General features: G+C 47.3%; 1 protein-coding gene across 1 annotated transcript in view; it reads left to right on the forward strand.

Moving 5' to 3' along the window:
- The window catches only part of LOC137303909 (glutamate receptor ionotropic, delta-1-like), a 599,178-nt gene that overhangs the window by 500,742 nt on the left and 72,693 nt on the right, over nucleotides 1–25,743 (forward strand). Inside the window, exons 6-7 of the mRNA XM_067972322.1 lie at nucleotides 15,632–15,805; nucleotides 20,013–20,174. Coding sequence (XP_067828423.1) covers nucleotides 15,632–15,805; nucleotides 20,013–20,174 — 336 coding nt within the window. The remainder of the gene's footprint in view (nucleotides 1–15,631; nucleotides 15,806–20,012; nucleotides 20,175–25,743) is intronic.

Genomic DNA, 25,743 nt, shown 5'->3' on the forward strand with positions numbered 1-25,743 from the left:
CCAACTGGCTGAATTCAAGTTCCCCAACATAAAACTGGACCAGAAATGGGCTGATAAATACTTGTTCCCTTTTTGGGTTGAAATGCTTCGTAAGCTGCTGAATCTTTATTCAGTGCCACAAACTGCTGATTTTCAGCCTTTAAATGGAATAATTACAAAGGTGCCTTCGAGATAAGATGTGGCTATTCCATGTGTACACATCTAGAATCAGCTTCAGCCCAGTGTTGGCACAGCGAAACAGAACTTCACGTCTAACTGTACAGATAGATGCACATCATTGACTTTAATATGTATCAGTAACAATTATTTAATCTTTACTGATTTTGTGGCGAAAAGAACTGGGATTAATGAGCAATGAAAGCTTGTATTACTGCAGTGAATTCAACTGTCCCAAATGAGTACTGAGATCAGTATCTAACAAGTAGTACAGCATCCTTTATTTGATATCGAGGGTCAGGAGCCAATTAAGGCACACAGAGGAGCCAAGACCTGGTTTCAGTCAGCTCTCTGTCTATTTCTCTGTCCCCTGTTTGTCCTCAAACAATTGGAATGTAATAATTCCAATACACTCATGATAACGCCAGCTACACTGAGCCTCATCCCTCACTGCCTGCTCCCAAAATGAATTTCAAGTGTTGATTGGTATTTGAACCAGTCAGAAATGAGTGCTGTCTGACTGACTGCCTAGAAACACTTGGATCAAGTGAAATCTTTCCACCCACCCTATATTTAGGCTCATTAGAAAGTCTGTAATTATGTTTTGCAGACATAATAATTGAAAGTATCTCTCACATTGGGATTGTAGTTGATGTTATACATTATATACAATAATGTAGAGTGGGAGACGATGGTTAGGATTTTCTGCTTCTGCAGCTCACGATTTTCTATCCATTAATTTTAATAGACAGAAAATCATGATTGGTGAGTACAGAAGTGGAAATCCCAGCCAGTCTGCAGAAGGACTTCAGTACTTGGGGAACTCCTGTTTTACCAGCAGGTTACCAGCTGGTTACCAGCTGGTTACTAGCTGATGGTGGTGAGTGCCGTATTTAAATTTAGTGACAGACCATCTTGTTGGGTCAGACCCTTTCTAAAGAACCTCCCTTGGACATCCATCACCCACTGCACAGTCAGATGTCAGATAATGAGTAGAGCTGACAATCCTTGTTAGTTTTAATGGAATTCTCTTTTTCATATTAATGGTCAGCATATGTGGAAACATTCACACAAGAGACTGATGACCCTATATTTTCTTTTAGAAAATGCCTTTTGATCTAAATGCACTGTCCCAACATGGAAGCACAGCTCACTAAACACTAGAGTCCATCCAGAGTAAATATTTGCCTCGGGTTGGACACCAACTGATTAATGAATTGGATCCAAAAATGAAACAATTAAGATGCACTTGGGAAAGACCACATTTTGCTGATTTGGATCTTGTAAGTGCTGCGTAGTTTGTTGATCCCACACTGTTTGCAGTAGAACACGCAGAGAAAGCCATACAATCAACCACATTATTTCTGATGTGTTGTACTATGATGTGATTGGAAATGGAATCGGATTAGTTTTCTATTCTAAGAGGGGAGCAAAAAAGACAATTTGGCCCATTACACCCCCTCCATATGGAGTCCACGTCTGGTTACTCCACTACTCACCACCTGCTAATTCCCTACTTTAAGGGGCATTAAGATCCTTCTCCTACCTCCCTGAAAAATAATCAAGCAGTGCTGTTAATATCTCTGGAACTCTCAATCCTGTGTCTCAACAAGTATTGGTCCAGTTTTCTTTTAAAGTACAGATCTGGATGGACTTTATACAAGGATTCTTCAAGAACTGGCCATGAAAATCAGTCATGTCCCTCACCACTATCTTTAGGGAATCATTAAAAATGGCAGCAACACCCAAGGATTGGAAAATAAGTAACATAACCCCCAATCTTTAAAACAAGGCATTGGGACAACCAAGGGATCTATCGGCAGTGAGCCCAACATCTTTTAGGGTAAAATATTAGAAGGTATCCTGTGAGAGGGAATAATGAAACATCTGGAAAGGGATGAGATGGGAAGAGGGAGCCAGCATGGATTTATGGGAGAGAGGGGATTGCCGAATAAATGTATTTCAGCAAGGCTGATGTGTTACATGGTTGGATGGTACAGGAGGCAAGCTCCTGAGGTGGACTGAAACTTGACTAAACCAGAAAAAGCAAAGGATGGTTGGAAATGGAGTTGTATCAAAATGGCAAGAGTCACTAGTGGAATGCCAAAGGATCAATGCTGAGCCATTGCTGTTGATAGTGAATGGAAATTATTCTCTGTGTATTTTAAAGACTTTGATTAGATCACCCCTCAACCTTCCAAGAAGGAATGGAATGTTCCTTAAAGTAGAGAAACAATAAGTGGGGGCTTTTTTAGTCAATTTCCCACTTATAACTCTTTCTTTGCGATACATCTCCCCCTCATTACAAGTCTCCTTTCAGTGTGGTTGTAAATGATGTTTTCATAGATCAGAAACCATGCTGTGATATAACCGTTCCCTTGCTGCTCAATCTGGCCGATTTATATTGTGGGACAGATTCAGCAACAACAGATAGGGAGGTGTTGGGATTACACGAGCGCTTAGCAATTGTGACTTTGCGAATCTAGTTTACACCCCGTCAAGTAAACAAGATAGAAATAAAATGAGTTTAAGCAACCGCGATTCAGTTAATAGTGAGCACAATTTATATCAGTGCTAGTTAACTCTAAACTAGTGATCTTACTCAGAGATCTACAAGGATGGTAATGTGACAAATGGAAATGTTTTACTGACAGTGGGGAACTCCAGTTTGGGTTTAAAAGTGCATTGCTAGAGCAGATTATAGAGAGCTTTACACTGCGTCACTGCATATAACCCTGGCAAAAAACTCTCCTACAAAAAGATTATCTTCCAGTACATATTTTGTTTAAATTTACATATGAAGAAAGTACAATATATTTATTCATCTCTACCAACAGCTTTGAGGAAACAGAAAAGAAAGACAGACCGGCATTTATTGGCTCTTTATTACATGCCCCAGAAAGATCTCAAAGTGCTTCAAACGCAGTGAATTACTTTGAAGTGCAGTGACAAATGTCGCAAAGGAAAATGACATATTTTTCAATTTCCTGTGTTCAGAGCCTTTTTCTCTTCGATAGTCACACCAGTCGTCCTTTCCAATCAATTTGTAGAGTTCCCTTTTTATTTTTCCAGTTCTTCCCCTACAAAATAAAATCTGTTAACTTTTGGCAGACTGTCCCTCTTGTGTTGTTCTTTATTCCAATGGTCCTCTATCTCCTGCTTTCATGGATGTATCTGTGCTGAAGGTGTCCGGGACATCACATCTCTAGATACGCTTGGAATTTTATATGAAAATGGTGCAGGTGCTGATGTTTCCAGTTTCCACCAAGAAGTGCGACAGAACCAACACCCAATTTAAATTGTTTCTATAGACATATAGCACAAGTCAACATTGGTACTGGAACTCATTTGCTTAGTGTGGTGCCTTGTTATGGATCAGTACAATAAGACCATAAGAGATAGGAGCAGGAGTGTGCCAATTGGCCCCTCGAGTCTACTCCACCATTTAATGAGATCATGGCTGATCTGATTTTTACCTCAGCTCCACTTTCCTGCCCTTTCCCCATATCCTTTGACTCCCTTGCTGATCAAAAATTTGTCGAATTCAGCCTTGAATGTATTCAATGACTCAGCCTCCACAGCTTTTTGGGGTAAAGAATTCCAAAGTTTCACGACCCTCTGGGAGAAGAAATTCCTCCTCATTTCTGTCGAAACGGGCGACCCCTTATTCTGAGACTATGCCCCCTAGTTTTAGATTCCCCCATGAGGGGTAACATCCTCTCAGCATCTACCCTATCGAGTACCCTCAGAATCTTGTATGTTTCAATAACATCTCCTCTCATTCTTCTAAACTCCAATGAGTATAGACCCAACCTGTTCAATCTTTCCTCATAAGACAACCCTTCCATACCCAGAATCAACCTAGTGAACCTTCTCTGAACTGCCTCCAATGCAAGTATGTCCTTCCTTAAATAAGGGCACCAGAACTGTATGCAGTGCTCCAGGTGTGGTCTCACTAGCACCCTGTACAGTTGTAGCATGACTTCCCTGTTTATACTCCATCCCCCTAGAAATAAAGGCCAATATTCCATTTGCCTTCCGGATTACCTGCTGCACCTGAATGTTTTTGTGTTTCATGTACGAGGACACCCAGATCCCTCTGTACCGCAGCATTTTGTAGTATTTCTCCATTCAAAGTGGATGATTTCACATTTTCCCACATTATATTCCATCTGCCAAATTTATGCCCATTCGCTTAACCTGTCAATATCCCTTTGCAGACACTTTGTGTCCTCATCGCAACTTGCTTTTCCACCTATCTTTGTATCATCAGCAAATTTGGCCACAAGACACTTTGTTCCTTCATCCAAGTCATTGATATATATTGTAAATAGTTGAGGCCCCAGCACTGAGCCCTGCGGCACCCCACTAGTTACAGATTGCCATTTTGAAAATGACCCTTTTAACCCGACTCTTTGTTTTCTGTTAGTTAGCCAATCCTCTATCCATGCCAATATATTACCCCTAACACTATGAGCTCTGATCTTGTGCAGTAATCTTTTATGTGGCACCTTATCGAATGCCTTTTGGAAATCCAAACATACTGCATCCATTGGTTCCCCTTTACCCACCCTGCCCGTTACTTCCTCAAAGAACTCTAATAAATTTGTCAGAAAAGGATTTCCCCTTCATAAAACCATGTTGACTCTCCTTGATTGTATTATGAGTCTCCAAATGTCCTGCTACTACTTCCTTAATAATGGATTCTAGCATTTTCCCAAAGACATGTTAGGCTAACTGGTCTATGGTTACCTGCTTTCTGTTTCACTCTCTTCTTGAATAGGGATGTTACGTTTGCGGATTTCCAATCCGCTGGGATCTTTCCAGAATCTGGTGAATTTTGGAAGATTACAACCAATGCATCCACTATCTCTGTAGCCACTCCCTTTAAGACCCTCGGATGCAAGCCATCACGTCCAGGGGACTTGTCAGCCTTTAGACCCATTAGTTTATCTAGTACTTTTTCTCTAGTGATAGTGATTGTTTTTAGTTCCTCCCTCCCCTTTGCCCCTTGATTATCTACTATTATTGGTATATTATTAGTGTCTTCTACTGTGAAGACAGATACAAAATATCTGTTCAATTGCTCTGCCATTTCCTTATTATTGTTTTCCATTATTATTTCCCCAGTCTCATCCTCTAAGGGACCAATGTTTACTTTAGCTACCCTCTTCCTTTTTATATACTTGTAGAAGCTTTTACTGTCAGTTTTTATATTTCTTGCTAGTTTACTCTCATAATTTATTTTCTTCCTCTTTATTATTCTTTTAGTCATCCTTTGCTGGTTTTTAAGGTTTTCCCAATCTTTGGGCTTACCAGTAATCTTTGCCATGTTGTATGCTTTTTCTTTTAACCTGATACCATCCTTGACTTCCTTAGTTAGCCATGGTTGGTTCACCCTTTCTGTGGAGTCTTTCCTCCTCACTGTTTTGTTGTGAATCATAAAATATCTTTTTAAATGTTTGCCACAGCTTATCCATCATACCATCTAATCTGTTTACCCAGTCCACTTTAGCCAATTCCGCCCTCATTCCTTTATAATTGCCCTTATTTAAGTTTAATACAGTAGTTTCAGACCCAAGATCCTCGCTGTCAAACTGGATGTGAAATTCTATCATGTTATGATCACTGCTTCCCAAGGGTTCCTTTACTCTGAGATCATTAATTAATCCTGTTTCGTTACCCATTACCAAATCCAAAATGGCCTGTTCCCTGGTTTGTTCCCCGACATATTGGTCTAAGAAACAGTCCCTAAAATACTCTATGAACTCCTCCTCAGGAGGATTTGTCCAATCTATGTGAAAGTTAAAATCGCCCATGATTATTGCATTACCTTTTTTACAAGCCCCCCTTATTTCCTGATTTATATTTTGCCCTACAGTGTAGCTACTGTTAGGGGGCCTAAATACTACTCCCACCAGTGATTTCTTTCCCTTGCTATTTCTTACCTCCACCCAAATTGATTCGACATCTTGATCTTCTGAGCCAATATCATTTCTCACTATTATACCAATTTCATCCTTTATTAACAGAGCTACCCCACCACCTTTACTTTTTGTCCTATCCTATCCTTCCGAAATGTTAAATAACCCTGAATATTTAGCTCCCAACCTTGGTCACCTTGCAACCATGTCTCTGTAATGGCCACGAGATCATACCCATTTGTTTCTATTTGTGCCGTCAATTCATCTATCTTATTACAAATGCTGCGCGCATTCAGATAAAGATCCTTTAATTTTGTCTTTTTACCATTCTTTCCTACCCCGGCCCCATTTGCTGGTGCACTCTTATGTTTGCACGCTCTGTCCCTTCCTGACACACTCTGTTTATCATTCCCCCCATCACTTTCCTGTACTACTTCCTTGTCTTTTCTCTTTATTAATCTAAACTTCGCCCCACCTGAGCCCTCCCCCCCTCTATTTAGTTGAAAGCCTTCTCTACCGCCCTAGTTATTCGGTTTGCCAGAACACTGGTCCCAGCATGGTTCAGGTTGGCTGCTGAGAACAGTATCTATCCCTCTAACTATACTGTCGCCTACTACAACCACATTCCTTTTCACTCCCCCCACTTGAATGGCCCCCTGAACCACGGTGCCGTGGCCAGTTTGCTCATCCTCCCTGCAGTCCCTGCACTCGTCCACAAGGGCTGCAAGAGCCTCGTATCTATTGGACAAGTGCAGAGGCTGAGGCTCCTACAATGCTCCCTCCTGGATCCCCGTACCTGCCTCACTCGCAGTCACACCCTCCTGTCCCTGACCACGGGCCAATTCTACAGTATTTAGTCTAAGGGGCGTGACTGCCTCCTGGATCAAAGTGTCCAGGTAACTTTCTCCCTCCCTGATGCATCGCAGTGACTGCAGCTCAGACTCCAGCTCCTCAACTCAGAGCCGAAGTTTCTCGAGCTGCAGACACTTACCGCAGATGTAGTCGCCCTGGACAAAACTGTCCAGTAGCTCCCACATATTGCAGCTGCAACACATCTCCTGCCCTGTCATAACTATTTTATTTATTTAATTGATTACTACAATGCCAATCAAATTATTTTTAGGTTGAACCAAGTACTGGCCTTGTTTAATTTAATAAATGAAAGTTTTTTTTTAAATGTAGTTTTTTGCTCTAAGTTACTGAGCCCACAGTCCTAAGAAAGAAGAAAACAGAAGAGATTCTCCCCACCAACCACATACCTGCCTCACCTGTGACGTCACACTGCAGTTTTGTTTTGTTGTTGCTGTGACCCGCTCTCGGTACGCTCCTCTCCGCTCTCGGTACGCCCCTCTCCGCTCTCGGTACGCCCCTCTCCGCTCTCGGTACGCTCCTCTCCGCTCTCGGTACGCTCCTCTCCGCTCTCGGTACGCTCCTCTCCGCTCTCGGCACGCTCCTCTCCGCTCTCGGTACGCTCCTCTCCGCTCTCGGTACACTCCTCTCCGCTCTCGGTACGCCCCTCTCCGCTCTCGGTACGCTCCTCTCCGCTCTCGGTGCGCTCCCTCTCCGCTCTCGGCGCGCTCCTCTCCGCTCTCGGTACGCCCTCTCCGCTCTCGGTACGCCCTCTCCGCTCTCGGTACGCCCTCTCCGCTCTCGGCGCGCTCCTCTCCGCTCTCGGTACGCCCTCTCCGCTCTCGGTACGCTCCCTCTCCGCTCTCGGTACGCCCTCTCCGCTCTCGGTACGCCCCTCTCCGCTCTCGGTACGCCCCTCCCCGCTCTCGGTACGCCCCTCCCCGCCCTCGGTACGCTCCTCTCCGCCCTCGGTACGCTCCTCTCCGCTATCGGTACGCTCCTCTCCGCTCTCGGCACGCCCCTCCCCGCTCTCGGTACGCCCTCTCCGCTCTCGGTACGCCCCTCCCCGCTCTCGGTACGCCCCTCCCCGCTCTCGGTACGCCCCTCCCCGCCCTCGGTACGCTCCTCTCCGCCCTCGGTACGCTCCTCTCCGCTCTCGGTACGCCCTCTCCGCTCTCGGTACGCTCCTCTCCCCTCTCGGTACGCCCTCTCCGCTCTCGGTACACTCCTCTCCGCTCTCGGTACACCCTCTCCGCTCTCGGTACGCTCCTCTCCGCTCTCGGTACGCCCTCTCCGCTCTCGGTACGCCCCTCCCCGCTCTCGGTACGCTCCTCTCCGCTCTCGGTACGCTCACTCTCCGCTCTCGGTACGCTCACTCTCCGCTCTCGGTACGCCCTCTCCGCTCTCGGTACGCTCCCTCTCCGCTCTCGGTACGCCCCCCTCCGCTCTCGGTACGCTCCCTCTCCGCTCTCGGTACGCTCCTCTCAGCTCTCGGTACGCCCCTCTCCGCTCTCGGTACGCTCCTCTCCGCTCTCGATACGCCCCCCTCCGCTCTCGGTACGCTCCTCTCCGCTCTCGGTACGCTCCCTCTCCGCTCTCGGTACACTCCTCTCCGCTCTCGGTACGCTCCCTCTCCGCTCTCGGTACGCTCCCTCTCCGCTCTCGGTACGCTCCTCTCCGCTCTCGGTACGCCCCCTCTCCGCTCTCGGTACGCCCTCTCCGCTCTCGGTACGCTCCTCTCCACTCTCGGTACGCCCTCTCCGCTCTCGGTACGCCCTCTCCGCTCTCGGTACGCCCTCTCCGCTCTCGGTACGCTCCTCTCCGCTCTCGGTACGCCCTCTCCGCTCTCGGTACGCCCTCTCCGCTCTCGGTACGCCCTCTCCGCTCTCAGCACGCTCCTCTCCGCTCTCGGTACATTCCTCTCCGCTCTCGGTACGCTCCTCTCCGCTCTCGGTACGCCCTCTCCGCTCTCGGTACGCCCTCTCCGCTCTCGGTACGCTCCTCTCCGCTCTCGGTACGCTCCTCTCCGCTCTCGGTACGCTCCTCTCCGCTCTCGGCACGCTCCTCTCCGCTCTCGGCACGCTCCTCTCCGCTCTCGGCACGCTCCTCTCCGCTCTCGGTACGCCCTCTCCGCTCTCGGTACGCCCTCTCCGCTCTCGGTACGCTCCTCTCCGCTCTCGGTACGCTCCTCTCCGCTCTCGGTACGCCCTCTCCGCTCTCGGTACGCTCCTCTCCGCTCTCGGTACGCCCTCTCCGCTCTCGGTACGCCCTCTCCGCTCTCGGTACGCCCTCTCCGCTCTCGGTACGCTCCTCTCCGCTCTCGGTACGCTCCTCTCCGCTCTCGGTACGCCCTCTCCGCTCTCGGTACGCCCTCTCCGCTCTCGGTACGCTCCCTCTCCGCTCTCGGTACGCTCCCTCTCCGCTCTCGGTACGCTCCTCTCCGCTCTCGGTACGCCCCTCTCCGCTCTCGGTACGCTCCTCTCCGCTCTCGATACGCCCCCCTCCGCTCTCGGTACGCTCCTCTCCGCTCTCGGTACGCTCCCTCTCCGCTCTCGGTACACTCCTCTCCGCTATCGGTACGCCCTCTCCGCTCTCGGTACGCTCCCTCTCCGCTCTCGGTACGCTCCCTCTCCGCTCTCGGTACGCTCCCTCTCCGCTCTCGGTACACTCCTCTCCGCTCTCGGTACACTCCTCTCCGCTCTCGGTACGCCCCCTCTCCGCTCTCGGTACGCCCCCTCTCCGCTCTCGGTACGCCCTCTCCGCTCTCGGTACGCTCCCTCTCCGCTCTCGGTACGCTCCCTCTCCGCTCTCGGTACTCCCTCTCCGCTCTCGGTACGCCCTCTCCGCTCTCGGTACACTCCTCTCCGCTCTCGGTACGCCCTCTCCGCTCTCGATACGCTCCTCTCCGCTCTCGGTACACTCCTCTCCGCTCTCGGTACGCTCCCTCTCCGCTCTCGGTACACTCCTCTCCGCTCTCGGTACGCTCCCTCTCCGCTCTCGGTACACTCCTCTCCGCTCTCGGTATGCCCTCTCCGCTCTCGGTACGCCCTCTCCGCTCTCGGTACGCCCTCTCCGCTCTCGGTACGCTCCTCTCCGCTCTCGGTACGCCCTCTCCGCTCTCGGTACGCCCTCTCCGCTCTCAGCACGCTCCTCTCCGCTCTCGGTACGTTCCTCTCCGCTCTCGGTACGCCCTCTCCGCTCTCGGTACGCTCCTCTCCGCTCTCAGCACGCTCCTCTCCGCTCTCGGTACACTCCTCTCCGCTCTCAGCACGCTCCTCTCCGCTCTCGGTACGCTCCTCTCCGCTCTCGGTACGCTCCCCCTCCGCTCTCGGTACACTCCTCTCCGCTCTCGGTACGCTCCCTCTCCGCTCTCGGTACACTCCTCTCCGCTCTCGGTACGCCCTCCCGCTCTCGGTACGCTCCTCTCCACTCTCGGTACGCCCTCTCCGCTCTCGGTACGCCCTCTCCGCTCTCGGTACGCCCTCTCCGCTCTCAGCACGCTCCTCTCCGCTCTCGGTACGCTCCTCTCCGCTCTCGGTACGCTCCTCTCCGCTCTCGGTACACTCCTCTCCGCTCTCAGCACGCTCCTCTCCGCTCTCGGTACACTCCTCTCCGCTCTCAGCACGCTCCTCTCCGCTCTCGGTACGCTCCTCTCCGCTCTCGGTACGCTCCTCTCCGCTCTCGGTACGCTCCTCTCCGCTCTCGGTACGCTCCTCTCCGCTCTCGGTACGCTCCTCCCCGCTCTCGGTACGCTCCTCTCCGCTCTCAGCACGCTCCTCTCCGCTCTCGGTACGCTCCTCTCCGCTCTCGGTACGCTCCTCTCCGCTCTCGGTACACTCCTCTCCGCTCTCAGCACGCTCCTCTCCGCTCTCGGTACGCTCCTCTCCGCTCTCGGTACACTCCTCCCCGCTCTCGGTACGCTCCTCTCCGCTCTCGGTACGCTCCTCTCCGCTCTCGGTACGCTCCTCTCCGCTCTCGGTACGCTCCTCTCCGCTCTCGGTACGCTCCTCTCCGCTCTCAGTACACTCCTCCCCGCTCTCGGTACGCTCCTCTCCGCTCTCAGCACGCTCCTCTCCGCTCTCGGTACGCTCCTCTCCTCTCTCGGTACACTCCTCTCCGCTCTCGGTACGCCCTCTCCGCTCTCGGTACGCTCCTCTCCGCTCTCGGTACGCCCTCTCCGCTCTCGGTACACTCCTCCCCGCTCTCGGTACGCTCCTCTCCGCTCTCGGTACGCTCCTCTCCGCTCTCGGTACGCTCCTCTCCTCTCTCGGTACGCCCTCTCCGCTCTCGGTACGCCCTCTCCGCTCTCGGTACACTCCTCCCCGCTCTCGGTACGCTCCTCTCCTCTCTCGGTACACTCCTCTCCGCTCTCGGTACGCCCTCTCCGCTCTCGGTACGCTCCTCTCCGCTCTCGGTACGCTCCTCTCCGCTCTCGGTACGCTCCTCTCCGCTCTCGGTACGCCCTCTCCGCTCTCGGTACGCTCCTCTCCGCTCTCGGCGCGCTCCTCTCCGCTCTCGGTACGCCCTCTCCGCTCTCGGCGCGCTCCTCTCCGCTCTCGGTACGCTCCTCTCCGCTCTCGGCGCGCTCCTCTGCGCTCTCGGCGCGCTCCTCTCCGCTCTCGGTACGCCCTCTCCGCTCTCGGTACGCTCCTCTCCCCTCTCGGTACGCTCCTCTCCGCTCTCGGCGCGCTCCTCTCCGCTCTCGGTACGCCCTCTCCGCTCTCGGTACGCTCCTCTCCCCTCTCGGTACGCCCTCTCCGCTCTCGGTACGCTCCTCTCCGCTCTCGGCGCGCTCCTCTCCGCTCTCGGTACGCCCTCTCTGCTCTCGGCGCGCTCCTCTCCGCTCTCGGTACGCCCTCTCCGCTCTCGGTACGCTCCTCTCCCCTCTCGGTACGCTCCTCTCCGCTCTCGGCGCGCTCCTCTCCGCTCTCGGTACGCTCCTCTCCGCTCTCGGTACGCTCCTCTCCCCTCTCGGTACGCTCCTCTCCGCTCTCGGTACGCCCTCTCCGCTCTCGGTACGCTCCTCTCCGCTCTCGGCGCGCTCCTCTCCGCTCTCGGTACGCTCCTCTCCGCTCTCGGCGCGCTCCTCTCCGCTCTCGGTACGCTCCTCTCCGCTCTCGGCGCGCTCCTCTCCGCTCTCGGTACGCCCTCTCCGCTCTCGGTACGCTCCTCTCCGCTCTCGGTACGCTCCTCTCCGCTCTCGGCGCGCTCCTCTCCGCTCTCGGTACGCTCCTCTCCGCTCTCGGTACGCTCCTCTCCGCTCTGCTGACCAATCAAATGCACCTCACCCCTTACTGCACCAAATCCCCTCACTCACCAATTATAGACTCTGTCGAAACCAGACTCTGTTGATAGCTGCTATTCTGTGCTCACTTAAATATATCATACATTAGGAATCCTACCTGCTGCACAAAATGAAACCAGCACTGCACACATTGTTGGGTGCTCTACCCTGCTCCGAGTGTGGTTCCTGCTGTACTTAGTGGAAAGGCGGAATAATATTGAAACATTGAGTGGAGCTGCCAACAATAATTGGCTCAGTTGGTGTTTTTAACCCATTGAACCTACGTTTTTACTGCTGAGTTAATCCCATGTCACAGAAAGAACCTCGGCATTAAGACCACTCAACTGAAGATTCACACCAAGTCTACTGTTTCCCAATTGAGCCCAAATTGGTGTAAAATCGTTCAATTGATTGTTCAATTGCTTCAGCTGCCTCACTGCCTCATTAAATATCTGACATTCTAATTGATTTCCTGATTATAATCGATTAATCAATACTGTATTGAAAGCAAATCTGAACTTATATCACAATGCTCAAGAGCTTTGACCCCAATAAGAGTGCTGTAGGAAGCCCAGTTACACAGATCCTTAATAAGTACTTTTATTTAAAAAAGCAAGACAAGCGTGTAATTGACTGAACAGAACAGTAAACGAACTAGAAAGATTCACCTAGCCAGTCTGTCAAATCGAATTATACACAATGTGGGAAAAGTTGTGCATATTAAAGAGCTGTGGCAGTATTGGACTCACTCAGAAACCACTAACTGTCTGCGCATTAGGGGTGCATGGACCGTTCACTGTTAAACAAGTTTCTGTCAGCCTGAACTTATTAATTTTTAATAAAATAACTTTGGCGACTCTCATTTATTCTCAGGTCCACCTTCTTTCAGCATAGAGCAAGACTATTTGTCCGATTGCACTGTGCAAGAGTTAGATCTTCATCCAGAACTAGATCTTCATCCAGAACTAGATCTTCATCAAGAGTTAGATCTTCATCCAGAACTAGATCTTCATCCAGAACTAGATCTTCATCCAGAGCTAGATCTTCATCCAGAGTTAGATCTTCATCCAGAGCTAGATCTTCATCCAGAGTTAGACCTTCATCCAGAGTTAGACCTTCATCCAGAGCTAGATCTTCATCCAGATCTAGATCTTCATCCAGAGTTAGCTGTTCTTGCCCTATTTCCCGACCATTTTGCTATCTTCTTTTTATTCTTTTTCTAATACTTTAAATTATGTTACCAAATCTGCCTCAATAGTCACTTGTGGTAAAGCAATCCATGTCCTAATAACCTTCTCTATATAAAAAAATGTATTTAACTCCTCCCTTTGTTCTTCTGGTGAGAATCATATGTGGGTACTATCGTGTCGTCTAATGTTACTGTCCAGAGGCCCAGGCTAGTAATCTAAAGAATGTGAGATACCACGGCAGTTTAAAAAATAATCTGGAACAGTTGGTAACAGTAAAAGTGACCGTGAAGCTGTCGGATTGTCGTAAAAACCCAACTGGTTCACTGATGTCCTTTAGGGAAGGAAACCTGCCGTCCTTACCCAGTCTGGGCCTATATGAGACTCCAGTCCCACATCAATGCGGTTGACTCTTAACTGCCCTCTGAAGTGGCCTAGTCGGTCATTCAGTTGTATCAATCTACTACTACAGCAGTTCAAAAAGAAGGCCCACCACCACCTTCTCAGAGCAACTAAGGATGGGCAATAAATGCCAGCCTGCCAGCAATGCCCATATCCCAAGAGTGAATTAAAAAACAATCGTAGTGCTATTGTCACTGATTCAACAGCCAGTGGAAACAGGGAGATGGGAGGATGCTGAGTAATAAGTTGGAGAAGAGTTACAGGAGGTGATTAAAGGTGTGTTCAAAGAGAAAATTGTTAAGGTGCGGAAGGAGGTAGTGAGGTGAAAGGGTTTAGAAAGAGATTCCAAAGGTCAGTGGCATCAGGTGGTGAAGAGTCTACCACCAACAGTGGAGTGAAGGGAGAAGGTATTAGATGACCAGAACTGGAAGAGGATAAATGCTGCAATGTAGGTCTGGTGAAGATTACAGAGCTAGGGTGGGGTGAGGCTGTGGAGGGATGTGAGAATGAGGACCTGGATGGGAAACCAATGGATGTAGATGAAGGCAGAGGTGATAAGGTGAGTGGGAATTTGTGTGGGATAGGAAATGAGCAGCAGAGTTCTGGATGAGTTGAAGTTTAAGTAGAGTGAAGGTGGGAAGACCAGAAAGGAGCGCATTGGAGAAATTAAACCTTGAAGCGGTGAAGCTGTGAAGTTGTAGGTGAATTTTCCCAGGGCACTAAGAAACAGCTGGGGCATGACTTCAAACTACCTGGAGCTGTCTAACACAAAAAAACAAGCTGCCTTCCCTGGTTGGGAGTCGCTTTGAAGTTCTAACTCGTGCTGTTTGCATTGAAGTGGTTCTGGGATATTGGCCATAACTGAGATCCCCGGAGTGGCTTAGCAAGGAGGGAACCTCACTCAAGAGTCTCCACGCTGGTTAGGAAGTTGTTGCCCTGAATGTACTTTCTCCTTTCAATGATGATAGAATTCACAGAATATATACGGGAGGATATTCCAGGCAATGATATAAATCTGCTCATAAGGAAGATTCACATGTTACAACAATCCAATAAATAACATTTATGGCTCTGAAACGCCCATCGATGTTTGATCGTTGAAATGAGCCCCTTTGAACTTTAAATCAAAGGACAGGAGCTGCTTCTTTGATGCAAAAAGGGGGAAAAGTTATTTAAAATTCATGACAGATTCCTACAGTGAATAGTTTGGCCCCCTGTACTCACAGGCAGCAAGCACACGGATGACAGTCACTGTTCTCAACACTGACCTTGAGGCACCAAAGACTGGGAGCAAATGGGCTCCAAGAGGATACATCACCCAGCAAGCCTGCTCCACTTTCTCAAAAACAAATGTCCCATTCAGGCTTCCAGATAGGGTTTTGACTCCCAAGGATCCAGTTGCCACAGGTCAACAAAGGTCAACAAAGAGCTGAGGTGAGAGATGTTTATAAAGTGACACCACACAAATGCTGTAACTTCCCCAATAAAAGTCTTTTCAAACACCGTGGCGATGCCAGCTATAGTACATCTTTGAAACCATTCAGGGAAATTACAGTTGCTGGTATTATGGCAGGCCTGCATTTCTAAAACCATTTTGAATTAGACTCCCGGGACAGCTCCATGTCATGCTGCTTTGAACCTTGTGTTAGCAATCTGTGTAAACAGCATGTGGAATACCTTGGTATTGGAGTCATAGTTCCCACAGCCAGACAACCAGTAGAAGAGGAGAAGCCTATCAACATTAGCCCATGGGATTCCCCTTTATAAAATACCCAAATACAATAAGAACTGTACCTCATTTAACGTATTCTACAATTTGGAATTAACAGGAAATCAGTGACTCGGAGATTTTGGAGCTTGTTCACAGTGCACTGGGTCGTATGACTGTGGTGCGACAGATCTTTCCCAATTCCAAGGACCCCAACCGCAGGTGTATGAGGAACAACCATCGCATTTCCTCACTGCTCTGTGACCCACAGGAAGGCTACTTGCAAACACTACAGGTCTGTAAATGACGGAAGTGAATAAACTATGTCCTTGAACCTGTATAGGTCTCCCTACTAGAACACTTTGAAGTGGTTCTATGTTTAAATGTCTGCAGGAATGCAATGGAACTCTGCATTCCCTGAGATCCATTGGATTTACTTGTCTCTGTGATGAGGTTGTTTTCCTTGCAGCAATATTAGGCACTAGCTGTTGTGTCATCATGTGCAACTGGTGTGTGTATCACTGAAATCTGGAAACACCGTGAGAATTATCCGACAAGTCCTGAAATAGCACTGGTACCCTGGCATTCATTACTTAAAGTGGCAACTTCTTGGAAATGAGCAGACACTGTTATATGGAGAGGCGACAGACACTGTCATATGCACTCACACGTGCACACTCACACGTGCACTCACATGTGCACTCACACGTGCACACTCACAATCTCACAAACACACATTCTCACACACACTGGGAAAAATGTTAAAAGCAAAGTCCGGGTGCATTGGGGGCGGGGGGCAAAGAAAATCGGAGAAATCCGGAGTGGTCAGGAATCCCGGCTCCAACCCGCTGAAGAACAAATACGACCCAGAGTCATCCGGGCGGGTGGGCCGTTCCTGAACCTGAAAGTCCTGCAGTCAATTAAAGCCGGCAGGACGATATTTAAACAAGCAAATGTACCTGATTGAGGTACTTAACATAGATTATTTTTGGCATATTGTCCACTTAAAAAAATTTTGATCTTGTCTGGGCAGCTTTCCCATGGCTTCCGATTCAAGCCTGGTGAAAGCAGCGGGAAGGGCCGGATCAGGCAAAAATACACTAAATAAATTAAATAAAATTACATTTCCCATTGTGAAAAATAATTAAACATACCTCACAAACAATGTCACCTGCACCCCCACTTCCGGTGCCCGATGTCTCTCCCCCCCCCCCCGCCGACGATGTCCGATGTCCCCCCCACCCCCCAATCTTTGTCTCCCCCCCCCCCCCCCCCGACTCTCACAGGGGCCGCTGAGATCTCTGTCTCTCTCTTTCTCTCCCCCGCCCCTCAGACACGCAGCTCCTGTCAATCAGGCTGGCTGCCGTGCGTAAAACCCACAAGAGGTTTTAATTGGCCTCATTAGGGTTGCGATCCGCCTACTTGCCTTCTGGGTTTGGCGGCCGCAAATCACCCCCGACCCCCCTCGCTGCCACCCCCCCCCGACCTTTTAAAGTTGAGCCCACTGTCTCTTTCACATATACACTTTCACACACTCTCACTCACACTCTCACACTCACATATACACTTTCACACACTCTCACTCACACTCTCACACTCACATATACACTTTCACACACTCTCACTCACACTCTCACACTCACATATACACTTTCACACACTCTCACTCACACTCACATATACACTTTCACACACTCTCACTCACACTCTCACACTCACATATACACTTTCACACACTCTCACTCACACTCTCACACTCACATATACACTTTCACACACTCTCACTCACACTCACATATACACTTTCACACACTCTCACTCGCACTCACGTATACACTTTCACACACTCTCACTCACACTCACATATACACTTTCACACACTCTCACTCACTCTCTCTCACACTCACATATACACTTTCACACACTCACACTCACATATACACTTTCACACACTCTCACACACTCACATATACACTTTCACACACTCTCACTCGCACTCACGTATACACTTTCACACACTCTCACTCACACTCACATATACACTTTCACACACTCTCACTCACTCTCTCTCACACTCACATATACACTTTCACACACTCACACTCACATATACACTTTCACACACTCTCACACACTCACATATACACTTTCACACACACTCACTCTCACACTCACATATACACTTTCACACACTCTCACTCACACTCACATATACACTTTCACACACTCTCACTCACTCTCTCTCACACTCACATATACACTTTCACACACTCTCACTCACACTCTCACACTCACATATACACTTTCACACACTCTCACTCGCACTCACGTATACACTTTCACACACTCTCACTCACACTCACATATACACTTTCACACACTCTCACTCACTCTCTCTCACACTCACATATACACTTTCACACACTCACACTCACATATACACTTTCACACACTCTCACACACTCACATATACACTTTCACACACACTCACTCTCACACTCACATATACACTTTCACACACTCTCACTCACACTCACATATACACTTTCACACACTCTCACTCACTCTCTCTCACACTCACATATACACTTTCACACACTCTCACTCACACTCTCACACTCACATATACACTTTTACACACTCTCACTCACTCTCTCACACTCACATATACACTTTCACACACTCTCACTCACACTCTCTCACATTCACATATACACTTTCACACACTCTCACTCACACTCTCTCACACTCACATATACACTTTCACACACTCTCTCACACTCACATATACTCTTTCACACACACTTAGCCATAGACACTTATACTCACACTCACACACACATCCTCTCACGCACACACATCTTTCTTTGTTCCTGAGAGTTTGGTTGGTTACCAGACTGTGTATAAATCAAGCTCTGTCACTGCGACTCCCTGAGGGACTCAGACTGCAGAGTAATTGCAGCCAGAATAAAGTTCTCTCTCTTTAAAAGCTGTTCTGATGGTGCGATTTTCTCCTTAATAAGGCCCAGAGTGTTTGGTGCAGCTATTCCACTCATCATTTGAATACAGATGGCACCTGTCATCGGCATCGTGACAATGACTTGATCCTCTTTCATTTAAAAGAACAGAATGCTGTGTCCTTTGATAAGAGACAAAACATTCTTACACTAAAATCTTTCATTGAACCAGTTGTCAGTTTGGATGATAGATATCTAATTTTTTTTATAACATAATGCCAGTCAAAAATACTGGTTCCTTTATTGATATCTTAGGTTTTTTACCGAGTGGATGAGTGTAGTAAAAGGAATGGACCTTATCCAATAGATTCCCCTGAGACATAGTCCCTGTACCAACATTGCACACTTCACCTCATCTGCCAGAAAGCTTTCTTTCCCAGACTCTCGGAGGCTGGTGATTCACTCAGATCTGATTTCTCTCAGTCTTTTGCAAGTTCTCTGTGGGTATGTGTGACGCCTGGTTTCCTAACACGGTGATTTCCATCACTCCTTTGTTTTCCTCCCAGTTTCATTATTGTTTTCCAATTCTTGTGTTATGTGTTTGTGTCCAGACTGATGACATTGTTTTGCAGTGATGAAGTTTGATTAAACGGAAAATATATTTCCCTGTTTCTGAGTAATGTTTGCATGTGAAGCAAAATGGGATTGCCTGTGAGCAAACTTACCGGTTTAGGAAAGATGAAATGGCCACCAGCATAAGAAAGTTTAGAATGAGAAAAGTACGTTCGTTCCATTAAGTCCACTTGTCCCACTGACCACACATGGTTAACTCAATCATGGCCTCGGCCTCTTCCAAGATCTCTAGAATCCATCCCTAATCACTGCAAGTCAGATAGACCCTGAGTATCCCTCTAACCCTGTGTGATCGGTGTGTTGTGGAAGATTGGCTGTCATGTTTCTTTTGAAGATAATTTCATATCAGTATCAGTGCAGTGAGAGCCTGCAGGCCTAGGCCACAACTTTCACTCCTTAGGTGAAGCTCTGGAAATCTCACTCATCTGGAGGAAGGTACCAATGCTTAAGCTTAGAGATGGTGAAAGGTCACAAGATTAAAGGGTGAATAGGAGTGCGGTTTTACGGGCAGTATATTAACCCAATACTGTGCACCATCAGGAGCAGGTCAGTGGCTCATGCCCACAATTTCCCCACTCGGTGAGTTGTGTGATTGGTGAGGAGGTGAGCAGAGGTCAGGGAGGGGGATTAATAGGGCAACTTACCCTGGACACCCAACTGACTGAATATTGGCCTGCAGTCTGTCACCTGACAGTAAGGTGGGTGACACAGGCAGAGGGGAATATAAATGTATGGGGCAGAAAAAGTGGAGCAAATCACTCAGTGCAATGAGAAAAATGTCCCATTGATGTTACAGCTCCCTCTGACCAGCACCAATCCAATAAATCAAATGGGATGTATTTAGAATTGGGAATGGCTGAAATCAGATGCTTCTCAATAAAAGTAATGGTGTTCCCACTGTTTGTGCTGCAGACGTCCAATCTTTATCTATATGACAGTGTCCTGTTACTGGCCGGAGCCTTCCATAGGAAGCTGGAGGATCGGAAATGGCACAGCATGGCGAGCCTGAACTGCATGAGGAAGTCCACCAAACCCTGGAATGGAGGCAGGTCCATGCTGGACACTATTCAAAAGGTAAAAAACTTCAACACAGGAATCTGAAATAAAAATGAGAAAGTGCTGGAAATACACAGCAGACAGGGGCGGACTGGCCACATGGGAAAGCAGGAGATTCCCGAGCGCTCCTGTGACTGGTCCCATTGCACTGAATTATCGGAGACCTCTCCCTTTTTCCCGTGTCCCTTCGTGGGAGTTGGTCACACAGATTCTTGGAGGAGAAAGGACAGGTTAACGTTTCAGGTGTGGAACCTTTATCAGAACTGAAAATCAAGGCCTTTTGTAGGATGGAAGTGAAGGAGAAAGAAAGGGAGTGGGAACAGCAGATAATCCAATCACAGACAGAAAGTTAAGCTCATGCAGAGAGATTCCATCTCTATCAACTGGAAGGAAATGAGTAAATTGCAAGTTAGACTCTCTCAAGTTCTTTTCCACCCCTCTTCATTCCCTTCACATCCACTTTGCTCCAATTTGTTACTCCCACTAAGGTACCACTTGCCTTTAGTCTGTGCCCATTCCACATTGTTTCCCTGACAGCTGTTACAGGCTGTAAGTGCAATGAGTAGAGACAACCTCCAGCTAATTCCCAGTGCCACTATGTGACTTGTGTTACTGATGAAGGCAGGTTGCTTTTTGTCCTCAGAAAACCTGAGAATAGAGGAAATGAAATCTCAAAATATAGTCATTGCTTTGGGAGCTGGACTATTGAAGCGATGCCAGAGTGACACTGGGCCCCTCCATCCATTACATGGTGATCAACCCAACATCGCAATGAGAATCTGACTCGCTCAGCAATGATTGACAGTCATGTATTCTGAAGGCTGGAGCTGCTCACCTGATATCAACTTTATGGAGATTGTGTTGCTTTGGTACACGGAGATTACATTATGATTGTTAATATGGTGATTGTGTTGAGCCTTTTGACGTAAAGGCTGCATTGCCATCTGTTATTAGAAAGTGTGAAGGATGCATTCCAGTCACTAACATGGGATTGTATTGCAGTTGTTAACACAGAGATTGTATTATATACAATAATATCAAAATTGCATTGAATTTCATAAACTGGAGATTGTATCAGTGCAGCTATTATGGAGACTGCATTGCATTTGCTGGTGTCGGGATTGTATTGTTTCAGGCTGAGACTGCAATGTACAATTTCTGGGACAAAGACTGTGGCATGTGATTTCTCACCGAGACATTGCACCATATGATTTCTCAAAGAGACACTGCACTGTGCGATTTCTCAGACAGAGTCTACCGTACGATTTCGCAGACAGAGACTGCAACTTGCAATTTCTCAAAGTTATTGTACCATGATTTTCTTTGGTGAGAAGTTATCCTGCATTACAGCGCTCGATGAACTTATCAGCTGTTAGAAAGAGATGGTGACTGTTCATCGAAATGTGCTACATGCAATGCCTTCTCACCTTCTTTGCTCAGTCCCTTCTCACCATCTCTCAGTCCCTTCTCACCTTCTTTGCTCAGTCCCTTCTTACCATCTCTCAGTCCCTTCTCACCATCTCTCAGTCCCTTCTCACCATCTCTCAGTCCCTTCCCACCATCTCTCAGTCCCTTCTCACTATCTCCCAGTCCCTTCTCACCATCTCTCAGTCCCTTCTCACCATCTCTCAGTCCCTTCTCACCATCTCTCAGTCCCTTCTCACCATCTCTCAGTCCCTTCTCACTATCTCCCAGTCCCTTCTCACTATCTCCCAGTCCCTTCTCACCATCTCTCAGTCCCTTCTCACTATCTCCCAGTCCCTTCTCACCATCTCTCAGTCCCTTCTCACCATCTCACAGTCCCTTCTCACTATCTCCCAGTCCCTTCTCACCATCTCTCAGTCCCTTCTCACTATCTCCGTCCCTTCTCACCATCTCTCAGTCCCTTCTCACCATCTCTCAGTCCCTTCTCACCATCTCTCAGTCCCTTCTCACCATCTCCCAGTCCCTGCTCACCTTTTCCCTCAATCCCTTATAACCATATCTTTAATGTTTTTCTCTCTCAAGAAACATGTTTAGTTTTACAGTCCGTTGCCGTGTTCATCCCTGGTAACTTATTCCATACATTTTTACCATTAAGCTCCCCGTGTGCCCTTCTAACTTCTCACTTCCTCATTTTTTTCAGCTTGTGTCCCCTGGGATTTGAAGCTCGGGCCACAGTGAACACTTTCCTTCGATCATTTTAGTCAATTCCCTTCATAACTGTAAAAAATTCAATCAGTTCACATTAAAGTCTCTTTTTCACTATTCCCCTCCCCTGATTTAATTTTCTTGTTTTTATAAAATTGATGTCCTTGAGCTAGCTTCATGCTCCTTCATGGAATTGAGGAGGAGCATTCTAATACCAAGTTATAGAAAAGTCAAAAAGACAAGAAATGGCCATTCGGCCCATTAAAATTCACTCCTGTAGGATGGCACTCTCCTGTCCCAGCACTGCATTAACCTGCGTCTGCACTCCCTGTATGTTGGTTTTGTGAATTAGAATAATTCCACTAACCCCTTTCCCATTTTTTATTTTATTTGGTTTTCTTCACCCAACCCTCCTCCTGCCCCATTATAGAATTTATATATTTAATCTGAATGGAATATGAAATTCCAACTGATGTCACTTTCTGCCTATAAATGAAGAATAAACAAATGGGAATAAGAACAGAAAATGCGGGAAATACTCAGCAGGTCAGGCAGCATCTGTGGAGAGAGAAACAGAGTTAACGTCGATGACCTTTCGTCAATGGGACTGTTTAACTGGTTCATAGTATCATAGTATCTTAGTAGTTACAGCCAGGGGAAGGCCATTCGGCCCATCATGCCTGTGCCGGCTCTTTGAAAGAGATATCCAATTAGTCCCACTCCTCTGCTCTTTCCCCAAAGCCCTGTAAATTTTTTCCCTTCAAGTATTTATCCAATTCCCTTTTGAAAGTTACTATTGAATCTGCTTCCACCGCCCTTTCAGGCAGCGCATTCCAGATCACAACAACTCGCTGCGTAAAAAAATGTTTCCTCATGTCGCCTCTGGTTCTTTTGCCGATCACCTTAAATCTGTGCCCTCTGGTTACCGACTCTTCTGCCACTGGAAACAGTTTCTCCTTATTTATTCTGTCAAAACCGTTAATGATTTTGAACACCTCTATCAAATCTCCCCTTAACCTTCTCGGCTCAAAGGAGAACAATCCCAGCTTCTCCAGTCTCTCCACATAACTGAAGTCCCTCATCCCTGGAACCATTCTAGTAAATCTCCACTGCACCCTCTCTAAGGCCTTGACATCCTTCCTAAAGTGTGGTGCCCAGAATTGAACACAATACTCCAGCTGAGGCCTAACCAATGTTTTATAAAGGTTTAGCATAACTTCCTTGATTTTGTACTCTATGCCTCTATTTATAAATTGTAAACAATTTTACAACACCAAGTTATAGTCCAGCAATTTTATTTTAAATTCACAAGCTTTCGGAGGCTTCCTCCTTCCTCAGGTGAACGTTCACCTGAGGAAGGAGGTAGCCTCCGAAAGCTTGTGAATTTAAAATAAAATTGCTGGACTATAACTTGGTGTTGTAAAATTGTTTACAATTGTCAACCCCAGTCCATCACCGGCATCTCCACATCATGTCTATTTATAAAGCCCAGGATCCTCTATGCCTTTTCAACAGCCTTCTCAACTTGTCCTGCCACCTTCAAAGATTTGTGTACATACACTCTGAGGTCTCTCTGTTCCTGCACTCCCTTTAAATTTGTACCATTTAGTTTATATTGCCTCTCCTCATTCTTCCTACCAAAATGAATCACTTCACACTTTTCTGCATTAAATTTCATCTGCCACATGTCTGCCCATTTCACCAGTCTGTCTATGTTCTCCTGAAGTCTGTTACTATCCTCCTCACTGTTTACTACATTTCTGAGTTTCATATCATCTGCAAACTTTGAAATTATGCCCTGTAAAGCCAAGACCAGGTCATTAATATATATCAAAAAGAGTAGTGGTCCTAATACTGACCCCTGGGGAACATCACTGTATACTTCCCTCCAGTCTGAAAAACAACCATTCACCACTACTCTCTGCTTCCTGTCCCCCAGTTGCATACATTGCCAACTTGAGTTTGACTCTAATGAGCATTTAATAATGTCAAACAACAGTATTTCCTGCTAATTTCTTGTTTACTTTTATCTAATGACTTGTAATTGGGAGGTAAATAAGTAAAATGGAATGATAGGTCAGTGTGAAGGATCACTGTAGTGTAAAGCACAGATCTGATCTACTCCTAATCTCAGCCATGCAATCGTGAAACAGAGGCCAGGAACCAGAGGCAACATAAGGAAGCATTTTTTATGCAGCGAGTGTTATGACCTGGAATGCGCTGCCTGAAAGGGCAGATTCAATAGTAACTTTCAAAAGGGAATTAGACAAATTCTTGAAGGGAAAAAATGTACAGGGCAATGGGGAAAGAGCAGGGGAGTGGGACTGATTGGATAGCTCTTACAAAGAGCCGGCACAGGCACGATGGGCCGAATGGCCTCCTCCTGTGCTGTACTGTACAACCAGGATACACGACTACTACTTACTGTGGGGTGGGAGGGGTCGGAATTCCTGGGCATATCTCCTAGTGGAGGCACAGCAACAGATCAGCCTCCCCCTGAGAGTTGACACAGGATCTTCAGAGAAAAATGAAGAGGGACTTTTACCCTATGAAATCTCGTCATTTTATATGGTTTGATGTTTGGTCTCTTTTACAAATACAACAGCATTTGGAAAATATATCAGACTGTAAATGACAGATTTTACGTGTGATCACAGATGGTTGGGTATCAGGCCCATGCATCTTTCAGGCATGTTGCTGTTGTTATTACTAATGTGTCCTGATAATTATATAATTAGTTTGCCAACCAGTGTCAAGTGCTGCTTCAAACCATGATTGAATCAGGATCTACTGTCTGTTCATGAAGACTGATCTGCAGAATTACAGTATTTCAACTCACCTCCCATTCAGTGTCATATAGAGAGACACAAGATCCAAAACCGCATCCCATTGTACAAACAACCAGTGACTCAAACATCGTCTCATTCACTCTCAGTATACAGAATCCCAACGTACAAAACCAGTTCCAATTGACTCCCATTATATGGGATCCTATATACAAAAGAACCTCCCGTTCTCCACATTTATATTGAGTTTCACTCTGCCAGAATCTGATTCAGTGGAAAATCCTAACTTCAAAACTGCAGGAGAAGATTTGAGATATGTCCAAATGGTGTGTTCAGTACTCAGAGCAATGAACGTACCAGTAATCAGTAATTTACCCATGTATCATTCCTGGCTCAACGAACCTGTATACTGGGAATGCATAGAAAGCAATTTGCATCATTTAGAATTTGATAAAATTTAAGTGAATGGGAGCTGTGTTGTAAAAGGAAGAAAGATTTGCATTTATATAGCCCTTTCATAACTTCACAGCCAATGAAGCACTTTTTGAAGTGTAGTCACTGCTGTAATGTACGAAACGGGCAGCCCATTTGTGCACAGCAAGATCCCACAAACAGCAACGAGATAAATGACCAGATAATCTGTTTTAGTGATGTTGGTTGAGGGATAAATG

The sequence above is a fragment of the Heptranchias perlo genome, chromosome 36 (assembly GCF_035084215.1).
Source record: "Heptranchias perlo isolate sHepPer1 chromosome 36, sHepPer1.hap1, whole genome shotgun sequence".
Classification (NCBI taxonomy): domain Eukaryota; kingdom Metazoa; phylum Chordata; class Chondrichthyes; order Hexanchiformes; family Hexanchidae; genus Heptranchias; species Heptranchias perlo.